At 34.1% G+C, this 12,831-nt stretch overlaps 1 protein-coding gene across 1 annotated transcript in view; it reads right to left on the bottom strand.

Moving 5' to 3' along the window:
- Nucleotides 1–10,920, bottom strand: part of puc (dual specificity phosphatase puckered) — a 106,365-nt gene extending 95,445 nt beyond the window's left edge. Inside the window, exon 1 of the mRNA XM_081765042.1 lies at nt 10,788–10,920. Within this exon, the coding sequence (XP_081621168.1) occupies nt 10,788–10,875 (88 nt within the window). The 5' untranslated portion in view covers nt 10,876–10,920. The remainder of the gene's footprint in view (nt 1–10,787) is intronic.
- Nucleotides 10,921–12,831: the final 1,911 nt, after the last annotated feature.

A 12,831-nucleotide genomic window follows, 5' to 3' on the forward strand; every position in this document is an offset into this window, starting at 1 on the left:
TGATCCATTTGTAGTTCTTGAGGTTTTGTTTCTCCTGGACAGAGTGAATATACAGAGTGTTTCAAAACAACAACGACAACGTTTGGGAGGTGATTCCTGACACCAAGATAAGATGAAAAGTATAGACCAACCTGGGTGAACAAATGCTTCCTTTCGGAGTCATAGGCTGCCGAAAACATGAAAAAATAAACTTTAAAGCTCATAACTCCAATACTATGGGACCTACCGCAGTCGGGTCAAGACTTTATTTAGGAACTAGTATGTACCCTATCCAATTATCCATGTTTCAGAATCCTGTGGTAATTTCGCAACAATTTTTATAGAGACAATTTTTGAGTATTTCAAATTATATGCTCGTAGCCAAACTACTTCTGTAAAAATCGTTGTGTGAGTACCTTAGGATTCTGAAACAAGTATTTTTGGATAGCTCAAATATTAGTTCCTAAGTGAAGTCTTGACTCGACTACGGTAGGTCCCATAGTTTTGAAGCTATGGACCTTTCAAGTTCATTTTCTCATGTTTTCAGCATCCTATAACTCCGAAAGGAACCATTTGTGTGCACCCAGGATGGTCTATACTTTTCGTCTTATCTTGGTGTCAGGAATCACCTCCCAAACGTTGTTGGTGTTGTTTTGAAACGTCCTGTATAAAGGAGTTCTTGGTAAATGAAATTAGTAACGAAATTTGCGAGAAAACAATTACGTAGAAACCTAAAATTACTTTAATGCGTAGTATATTGTTTTTCTCTTTTAAAACAAAATCTTGTACACCTGTTCTTCCGCCACGAGTGGTCTACTTAAAAGGTGTGAGTCAGACATTTCCTTTTAAACACAGCTACGTTAAAATATTAATCATGATATGATATTACATACAACATACTGAATATAATGTCCCGCATAAGAACAACAGTACTCACTTTTTGTAGGTACTACTGGCCTGGTGAAAGCCTGTTTAATGGTTTTAAAGAGAGAAAAGACAGAACTCGAGATATCTAAGGATTTAAACTTTTGTGGTGGTAATAGTACACTGATAAAGTAAATTTGGGATGTAAAGTCAGTATATGGGCACCGGGCATGTATTTGAAAGCCAGGCTAATACATTGTTCAACCAATCGGAACTCCCTCAATTAAAAAAAAAAAAAAAACTTCCTTTCTAATTTTACTATAATAATTTTGTTCTTCAAGGAGAAACGGAAATATTTCACAAAAAGCGTATTTAACGATTTTCTTTATAACTCAATATAATAGTGATGAATGATTCTATAATATAGGCTATGTGAAATATGTCTACTTTTGGGACAGGTCATGAAAACCTGCATACTTTCTTTTAGGGATGGCCACATCTTTTCGAAAAATACTTCTTTGAAAAATGAATTTTTCGAAAACGAAATACGAAAAAAATTTCCGAAAAACTAAAAACGAAATTTTTTCGAAAACGAAAATTTTTTTTAGGAAAGCGAAAAACGAAAAAAATTCCGAAAAAACGAAAAACGAAAAATCTTTCGAAAAACTAAAAACGTAAAATTTTTCAAAAAAAAAAAAAAACGAAAAGTGAAATCTTCGAAAATCGAAAAACAGACTTTTCGAAAAAGGCCATCCCTACTTTCTTTAATTTGGCACTCATGAAGGTAATGCCATGAGCATTACACTCGGCCCTTTTACTTTTATTTTCACAGGTTTTATTCATTTCCACCTTCTATGTACCATTTTTCACCTTTTTTTACTGCACTTTTATGATACGTTGGTAGCCACACGATTAGGATTGTTTAGCAGACGAGACGAGGTTTAATTTTCGAGACGAGACAGCCTTAAGTCTTGACCCGTAGCCACCCGTACGCATCATTAAATAAATATTTCTATGATTTACTTGGTTGGGTTAGACTTTAGTAGCATTACTTTCACCACTGAGGTTAAATGAGATGTAGACCTATGGCTTAACGAGGGATTCGAAACTCTCGTCAGAATCGAACCCGCGCCTCTCGTGCTGAAGACACGTACTCTAGCCATATATCCAGAAGGAACCTTTAAAAATTGTTTCAATGAAATAATGGGCATATTTTCCGTTAATTACGAAAAGGATTTTCAGTCTTATATTAGCGTTCTGCGTGCAGACAGATTTTAAGACAGTTTACTTATCAAAACGAGGCTAAGCCATCGAGCCAGTAAAACACAAGTACGTTTGCCAGTTTTATTTTTCTTCTTCGTGGCTCAAAACAATTTATGAAGCTAAAGTAAAGGAAGAGTTGAGATTCTAAAGATTAACGATATCAGAACTGAGAAACTACCGTTTCATTGAACAGATATTCAATTTCAAAATATAGCTTAATATTTCTCCCACATATGCTCACTTATAGTGTCAAGAAGACAGCAGATCTTCGTTTACGAAGCTATCTTCTCGGCAGCATTGATTGTATGCTCTGAGATAGTGGCTAAATTCCAACTCGATATCACTTTAGAACCTTCAAATAATATCTATATCACTGTTAGGAGTATTGTGTTACTGTTAGAAGACAGACACAATCTACCAGTTAACATTAATTTTACTTTTACATATGCAGCAAATTAATAAATAAAAAATAAATAAACAATATGTTACAACAGAATAAAAGTTACCAGTTATGATATTATTATAATGGTAACAAACTACATATTTTTCTACTGCCATAAATACTCGTTTCTCTTCTTTTTGATCTACAACTGCGCATGAGGATTTACACTAATTTATACCATTTTGTTCAGCTAAATAAAATCTATTAATTGGTATATATGTCTCATCTTTGAAACATCCTTTTCCCGTTAGATGGTGGTAGTATCGTAGAATTTTATATTTAACCTTTTTTTATTGTTAGATGTTATTTACATGTAAAGGTAATTGTTACGTTTCATCTAAATAGATGGTACAAACTGTGAAAGATACTAGCAAATGCGCAGAAAAAACATTTAAAAAGTTGAGAACCCAATAATAATATGGACTGCTTGGATGCCAAGTAACGGCGCCGACTTTCCAAAATTTATGTGGGTACATTTCAATAGCGGGCCGTGTTATATGTTTTCAGGGAAACCTTGATATTTTTTGATTGATTTCCTTTTAGTTAAAATATTTTATGAACACTGTCATAAAGGGCTATGCTCGATTGTTTTCACAATATAGATCCATTTTTATTTGGGGGGGTGGGACTGCTTTTGACTTGGCCAGAGACAGACAAGAAGGGGGGTAAGCGTGTTGCTTGGTTGCTTTGCACAAACACATTTGAAACAAACAATTATATTTTAGAGGTTAGAAGTTTTAACTTCCATCTCAGTGTTTTAATTCCTCACTTTTAGATACCGGCAAATTACAAATATTTATGTTATTTTGTTTCTATTGAACTAAAAATCTTGTGGGTACGCCGCCGTACCCACAAGATTATCTGTGTGGGTGCTGGAGCCCCGGAGCACCCACGTACCGTAGTTGGCGCGCATGATCCCAAGTGGTGTAGCTCAGTGGTAGCCGGTGGATGTAGCCGAGCGGTCTGAGACGTTAGGCTGACGATCGTGAGGTGAAACCCATTGGGGGTTCGAATCCCTTTGTGGTAGCAACGACGGAATTTTTAACTCTCCTGGACGTTTCTGTGTTGGTGTTCTTGCCGTGTTTGGATTATGTAGAAGGTACGTGAGATTACCATGGAGACTAATATTCCGGCTGGGACGATTTACGAAAAAAAGTGGTAGAGCGCTTAGCTCTAGTGCGTGAGGTGCCTGGTTCGATCCCCGATCAACGAAGATTGTGGTGGACAACATCGTGTCCGTGGTTTTTCTCGGGGAACTCTTGTTTCCTCCCACTTTCTCATTCCACCAAATCCTCCATCATCATTCTTTTGCTTTAATAATTGTCTACCGTAGCATAACCGTTGCACGTTAAATTGAAAGATTTCATTTCATTTTTTCCCAAGTACTGTAACTCCAAAATGGAAATATTTTACAGGAGAGAACTTTTCAAGTTCGATATCTCTTGAAAAAACCATATTCATTTTTACGGTTGCCACCAAAAATACAATTATGAAGTTTATTTCGCAAAGTTGATACACTGTTTAAAAAAATGAGGTGTTGAAATAACACAAAATGACTACCACTTTTGCGTGTTATTTGTGTGTTAATTCAGCAAAAAGCACATCGCCTTCCGAGCATATCAGAAATAACCCTTTACTACCTGAGATAATTTGTATTGATATTTATCGTTTAATATGAGCAAAGCTTTGCGAAATATATTTGGCACTTATGCCAAACAACGAATAATGTTCTATGTTTTCTGTAATCGGTCACAATAATATTGTTGTAAACCTGTGAATCCTCTGACAACCGTCACACAGGCAACAGTTCTGCCATCTTCTGTTCATACATGCTAAGACACAAGAATAACAGATAAAGAAAATAGATGGAAGCAGTGCTATCTGTGTAACTGTTGTCAGATGATTCATAGGTTTACAACAATATTATTGTGACCGATTACAGAAAACATAGAATGTTATTAGTTACTTGCCGTAAATGCGAAATATATTTCGCAAAGCTTTGCTCATACCAAACAATAGAAAACAGTGCAAATACTTACAGCCAGTAAGGAGGTATTTCTGACAGGCTCTGAAGGCGATGCGCTTGGTGTTGAATTGACACACAAGTTACACGCTAAAGTGGTACTCATTTTGTGTTGTTTCAACACTTTTTTTTTTTTTTTTTGCTGTGTAGTTAATAAACACACTCTTGATGCGATTTACATTAGATATTGAAGTTGTAAAAGTTATCTCCTGGAAAATCTTAATTTTTGGAGTTACATTAATTAGAATTATAGTGCTCCATATTCGTTGTTGATTCGATTAAATTAGAAGTAGTATGTGCATCATAGGTTGCAGAAATCACACACAGTGCATACAACCTGCTACAGTAATATCATATATTTTTAACATACAGTACTTAAATTAGTAAAAACAAATGTATACCGACCATATAAGCACTATCAACTACATCAAATTGTCGACAAAAAGGATTTGGTTTTTAATAACTTAAAAGTGTTTTTTTCGCGATTTTCTCAAAAAACTACGCATAAGAATTTACAATTAATCATGTCATTTTGTTTACCTAGATGTGATCTATTAATTGATATATGTCATATTTGTGCTGGACAAAGTTAAAAAGTTAAAATAAAAATAAAAATTTTGAAAAGTTTGGTCATAATTTTAGGTTATAAATGTCATTATCCATATTATATACTGTCCGTTAATGTCACAATGAAAAGTTGGATTAGTGTCAGTTTTACCTTAGTAGGCGACGTGGTTATCTTGATTGCATTTGGATTTATAAACCATAAATAAGTTTTCTTGATTTTCTCAAAAACTACTCATGAGAATTTACACTCCGTTCCGTTCGATGACGCCTATCTTTCAAACATTTATTTTTTCGTCAAATGCTAATAATATTGAAGAATTTGTAGTTTTTGTGTTTGGTGATTACTACTTGTCAAGGTAATCTATCTATCTATATACAGGGTGTTAAAAATTACACCGACAACGTTTGGGAGGTAATTTCTGACACCAAGATAAGACAAAAAGTATAGACCATCCTGGGATCACAAATGTTTCCTTTCTTAGTTATAGCCTGCCGAAAATATGAAAAAATGAACTTTAAAGGTTCATAACTTCAATACTATGCGACCTACCGTAGTCGGGTCAAGACTTCACTTAGTGTGCCCTGTTCAAATATCCATGTTTCAGAAGCCTGTGGTACTTCCGCAACAACTTTAAAGAGATAGTTGATGAGTACTTCAAATTATATACCCGTAGCCAAACTCTCTCTATAAAAATTGTTGTGTGAGTACCGCAGGTTTCTGAAACATGTACTTTTGGATGGTGTAAATATTAGTTCCTAAGTGAAGTCTTAACCCGACCATGGTAGGTCCCATAGTTTTGGAGCTATGGACATTTAAAGTTCATTTTTTCGTGTTTTCGGCAGCCTATAACTCCGAAATGCACCCAGGATGGTCTATACTTTTTGTCTTATATTGGCCTCAGAAATCACCTCCCAAACGTTGTCGGTGTTATTTTGAAACACCCTATATATAAAAATTCAAGTGATTATGTTTGTGACAATAACTCTTGAACCACCCGACCGATCTAGATCAAATTCTCAAGAGATGAAGTTCGAGCCTGGGATGGTTTTTATCATTTCAGTTTGACTGTGTAACTTAGGGGAGGAGGATATATATATATATATATATATATATATATATATATATATATATATATATATATATATATATATATATATATATATATATATATATATATAATCGAAAATGACCGTTATTAGTGTCGAATCCATAGTTTCCGAGGTCGCTGAGACGAACAGTGACACTTCTGATGCCGTTTAAATCCAGAGTCAGCCCCCGTTAGTACTCCTAAGGGGATGTTGTGTAAAAATAATTATATTTACTTATGCACTGTATTATGAAAATACATTGTTAAGCAGGAGATTGTTGCTTGTCTCTTCCTAATGATGACCCTACACTTTACTCATATAATTACTACTTGTGATAAAGGAAGGAAAATGCATTGTTTTGCGCTTTTAAGAGAGGAAAAAAGAATTAAAAAAAAATAAATAAACAGAAAGATTATACTACTTTCTAATCAATGATGTTTCGATGAGACAAAACAATTCATAGCACAATCTAGCCTTGAATTGCCAGCATTGCATACACAAAACATCTACTGTATATTCAACAATACTAATACTTCTGCAAAAACAAACCCTGAACAGCGGAAGAACAGTTCCAATCTAAATTCAAAACACGCAATTTAAGTTTTTTATTGAATGGAATTTAACAAGGACAGCTTATGTGGTGAAAGTTAGGATGTTCTCAATATAATAGGTATAATATGCGCTGAGACCTTTAATTAAACCACATTCTTTCTTTTGTTTCTTTTTTCCCTCTTTTACACTTTTTAATCGATACTTGATCAAAGAAATTTCACACAAACATTCACTTTCTCATTGTACAAGGTATAAATCGATATATATATCTTGATTTAACAACTTTGAGTAAGAATGTTTCGTTGAAAATTGCAAATGTCCACTGACTCATATCGAATGATTCAGTCATTATTAGATCTGCGAAACTATTACACGTAGGACCTTGAAGTTACGTATGAGTGAAAAGTATACTTCTTGTACCGTAGACTGTAGGTAAAATTGGTTTTTGCAAATGTGACCCCTAACGGGTCAAAGAGGGGGGACGTTGAAAGTTTTTTTTTTCAGTTCAACATACTCCTTAAACTATATTGGGCATAGAACCCTAACATTTTGAATAAATATTCTCTGGATTTTGAAAAATAAGACAGGATTTTGGGAAATACCGTAACTCAGCAGGAGAAAGGGGACTTATTTATTTATTTATTTAACATTCTACAGATCTTTGAAACTATTAGGTCAAGAGACTTAAAATTCTGCATAAATATTCGCCTTGCACCCTAGTCTGATAATAAGGTGGAGTTCTACGGAATGCGATCTGTAACGGAAGGCTTGATTTTTTTTTCGTTCATCAAATCTCTGAAACCATTAAGTGTAGAACCTTGAAATTTACTGTAAATATTCTCCTTGCATCCTAAATTATAGATAAGATGTGATTTTGCAAGATAAGGCCGTAAGAGAGTAGGGAGTTCGAATATTTCGATCTTTAAGGGCGGAAAAGTTTGAATATTTTAGTGGGATTCAGCAGATCTCCGATACTATTAAAGGTAGAACCTTTAGTTTTTGTTTTACGTCCCACGTTTATGCCGGTTAGGCTAAAGGAGACAGTGATTATGAGAAATGAATGAAATGGTGGAATGAAGAAAGTGGGAGGAAACGGGAGAACCCCAAGAAAACGTTGAAAACCTTCTATCAATATGCTTATATCTTGCATCCTATGAGCGTTTATGTATTCCAGTGAAATCGGACTTGCGTCAACAAGTGTGTGGGAACCAGAAACTCTTCATTTATCCCTCTCAAATATTTTCCAAAATTTTTATTCTTCCTGTGCGAAAAATAGACATGCTGCTAGTGTAAATATAAATTAAAACTCTGTAACATTAAGAAGAAAACATATTCTTTGTTCTTTAACATGCAGATCCTATATATTTATACCTTTTTTCTTTCGTGATAAAAAATCAATTTTATTCATTAGAAATGATTGGAACATATATAGAATTACCACTATTCCTTTATAGCACTTTCACTACTAAAATATAAAATTCCCAGAACAAGGATATTTCTGTAGATAATAGTTTATGTAAAGATTTGAACAATGATAATTGTTTTGTTTTTATTATTTTGGGGAGTTAAGGAAGTTGCGTAAAATTTTATAGTCACAAACACACGTATTTAATTTCTAATAGTATTAGCAATTTAATTATAAGCAATGCAAGTCTGTTTTCATTTTAAACTGTAACATAATGTATCACATGGAGATTTGAATAACCAAAATACACACTTACACGATTTACATTTTCTCCGTACAAACAAGGTGGTTTAATGACACGTTATTGCCCCTTTTCTCTCCCAAAAAGAAGGCATTCATGTAATTTTAGACGAAACATTAACATGTATTTAATGTATTATTATCTATCACCATTAGGAATGTATAAAATCATGCTACTGTTGTATTATTTTTATAGTAATTAATAATATTTAATGTGGTGATAAAATGTAATTGAATTTACCAATGGAATTGAGACACGTGGACTTTATTCAGGGAAACTTGTCATTGACAAATTTTGTGATTGAAATTTCAATTTTATGCAAGAATATATTTTGCATTATTTGTGTAGTGTAATACATACATACATACATACATACATACATATATATATATATATATATATATATATATATATATATATATATATATATATATAGAGAGAGAGAGAGAGAGAGAGAGAGAGAGAGAGAGAGAGACTAGGCTTGCACTGTTTTAGTTAATATCTATTTAGTTAGTTTAGAAGGATACTCGAAGTAAAAAAAAAAAGAAGTGTAAGTTTAACACTGCCTAAATAACCAAGAGAAACCAATTATTATCACTGTTAGAATGTTCGTAAATAAACGTCACTATATCCGTATCTTCATCACGCTAAAAATATTGATCAAATTTTGATTTTTTAAAAACTTGTATAAAGGAATAACCCAGAAAAGGATGCAATAATCTATCATAAGAGATAATAATTGGCAACCGGAGTTCCCATTCAATTCCCACTGGATTTTTTTTAAAATGAAAATTTCAGTTGAACATAAGGTTGGCAACAATGCAAAACCTCTGCTAAGGGGTGAAAATCCCCATTTGTTGTGTCTCTTGCACAAGTGGAAATTCCGTCGCAAAGAGGTGAGGTGAAGGGGATATTTAAGATTTTTAGATGTTTGTTGGAAATCACTGGAAATAAATGCATGATATTTGGTATAGAGAGGTTTTTTGCTTTAAAAACTATAATTTTTGTTCCAGACACAAATTCAATACGGAAGGCGTGGAGAGACGGTTCGTGGGAAAGAAGGTGGGAAAAATATTGATCGTAGTAAGATATACCAAAATTTGCGAAATATTTGTCTATATCTACGAATATATATACGAGCAGGCCACGATAGCTCATTGGTAGAGAACTCACCTGTCGTGCGTGGGGTCCTTGGTTCGATCTAAGCTCTCGTTAAGTGGACTGTGGTGCACAAACACCATATGCATAAGTTCCACCGTTTCCACCACTTTTTCATTCCATATTTACTTTATTATCATCACCACCGTCTCCCTTAGTCTTGGCCAGGCAGGAGCTCATGTGGTTCGGGTTCCACGTTAATTTGTAGGTTCACGTCTCATATAGCTTCGCTTTCAAATCCCTAAATTTCGGCACATAATAGTGGGACGTTAAAAAAGTTTCTGCCTTCTATGTAATTTGCGAAATACAAATATTGTATGATTTTAAATTTGTGTTTTATCCTAAAACAAACATAAGATAACAGTAATAAAACGTCAAAATGATTCTGTGTACATCAGATACTTCCGTCAGTGGCGAATCTTGAAGGTAAAAACTGGGGGTGCCAGCCAGAACTCAAACTGACAGGTACTGTATATCATGAGTTTACTATTTCAAAAATACACAAATAATAACTTAAATCATTTTTGTCACTCAAAAAAATTGGGAGCTAGGCACCTCTGGCCCCGGGCTAAATCCGTCATTAACTTCCGTAAACAAAGCTGTGATTTGATTTGATTTCTGATTGCTGATATTTTCCATTTCTGACGTATACATATTTACTTCTTGTGAATATTGTCATTCTTTTCTCTCTATATTGTCACAATTAGGCCTACTTCAATATAAATGTGAATATTGTCTCAATTTACACTGATAAAGTAAATAAATAAATACAATGCAATATTAATATTAATTTTGCTGGCGAACAGAGCAATCGTATTGGGTCCCATTTGATACCATGGATATATCATGAGAGAAAAGCAGTTGTAAACACAAAACAGTTGACAATCATCATCCGAAAAATAGGTCGTATGGGACAAAAAATCTCGCCGTTACATAATTAAAAAATATCTATGTTGATCTTAACTTATATCATTCCGTGCTAAATAAAACAAACTTTAAAAAAAATTGCTCATAAATATCGAATATTGTTATTCAGCCACACAAACAAATGTAAAACTTGTTTATTTTCTTGATGCGAAAATAAAATGGCTACTTGAAGTACAGTTTAAAAAAATGAAAAAATATATAATTAATTAACACTTACAACTTGCTTTAATATTTAATCCTAGACAACTTGTTGATCTTTTCAAACGCCGCTTCATTTTCACAGCACAAGCAACTACAACTTTCATGATCCAAATTCGATATCACTATTCCGCCATGACGCATAACCAATCCCCTTTTATAACCTCGCATCGACCATGATGCAAGGTCGTTGCGTCACTTAGCGGAAAGACAAAATACTCGTGACGTCACGAAGAAGAGCTCACTAACCGATGTGTAATACAATTGTTAATATTGTATTTAAAGGAAGAAAAAGAAAAAAACAAAAGACATACGGTACGCGTTTTGTTTATGTTTCTTTTCTGTGTGTCATTATGCATGAAACACACACAAATTATTTCCCAAATGTTTGTAAGACATTGTCACTGAGCTCGGTATGACCAACAAGAAAGTTACTCATTTTTTGGCAATTTTTTCTTAAAAATAAACCTAAAACATGTAGTCACTGTGATATTTTATTTTCTCTCTCTCTCTTTAGGTAGGCGTACTTTTAACCTGAGTAATTAAGAGATTAGAGTAGATTTATCTATACACGTGACAGTGATAAAAAGAATGATTTTTGTAGATAACTTAAGGCAGGGATCCTACACACTCTTACACACACACGCACACACACACACACACTGAGTAATCCAGAAGTGACTTTTTCCCTTTCTTTTTCTTCTAAAATTGAAACCACGGACACACACACGGTTATTATTCCAAAGAGGGACGGGGCAAAACATCAACAGACAAATTCAGTCGAGAATATATACACCTTGATAAACGCATTCAAATAATACTTTATGTAAAAGAACAGTTATTGCGCACACAGCATAAAGTAAATCAGTTCAGAATACTCCAAGGGCATGCCAGAACAAACTTTAAAAAAATGAAGAGATGGATCGGGAAGGATAACTGTGATTGTTCCTACATGTAAAAGTAAATCTTATTTTCCGGACCTTCTGTTTCTCCCAAAAATTCGGAAAATATCAATTCTCTATGACTTAGGGTTCGCGAGATATGGTTCCTTAAATTTCCCGAAATTCGAACACTTTTGGTCAATATCTGGGGAACGGTGGCCAATTGACCAGTGGCTCCGGTTACTATTTGGTACCAAAGTGTTCACCATCCTCTTAGGTATTGATCAACACCAATATGATCTCTCTATGACTTACGGTTCCCGAAATATAGCTCATTAAATTTCTCGAAATCGGAACTATTTTTTGGCCAATATCGCGTCGTTTTCTTGTATACCGGGGCTTCAAATAGCCGTACCGAACTTAAGCCTGTGCAGTACTGAGCTTCATACGATGGCCTAGAGATATTTTGCATATATCATTATATTCCTTGTAATTTCCTCTACACACTTACATGCATATAACATACTATGCTCTAACACCTAAAGTATATTACAAATATCTGGTGAATAAGCAGCTGTACTTCACGTCCCAACGAGCACAAAAAAATTCACAACTTTTTTTATTTCACAACTTTTTCTATTTCGTCTAGTTTCTGAGGGACCCTGCAGGTGGAAGAGCAGGACAACATTTCTTCTCATAAAGGAGTACCTGCCATATATTACTCATGCAGAGAACTATTCCATAACCTTCCCCAAGTTCGTAATTCTTCACATTACATGGTACTGTGAAACTAGGGGTACTGCGAAATTAGGCTTACTTACCCTACACATTTGATTGATTAATGACAGTAGGAAATTACTTTGACAGTAGTGGTTGATAATATTTGTTAAATAATTATCTACCATTAATATAAATAGTGGAAAATATATTTACTCTGTATTGTATCTTTTAGGGTTTATATATTTTTCAAAATTTTGTAGGTCCGTGCCTACCCGGCCTAACCGCTAAAACAGCCACTGCAAGGAATATAACAAAGATTTAAAAAAAATGGATGACTTACGCACGTACAGCAAACGCTGGCCTCAGTGGGGAGGGATAAGAAGAAAATAGTCCCCAATTTTGATTCTTACTTTGTTCTGTCTCTCGGTGCGTTACAAATACAGTGGTATGGACAATAAATAC

Source organism: Thermobia domestica, chromosome 7 (assembly GCF_964235325.1).
Source record: "Thermobia domestica chromosome 7, izTheDome1.hap1.1, whole genome shotgun sequence".
Lineage (NCBI taxonomy): Eukaryota > Metazoa > Arthropoda > Insecta > Zygentoma > Lepismatidae > Thermobia > Thermobia domestica.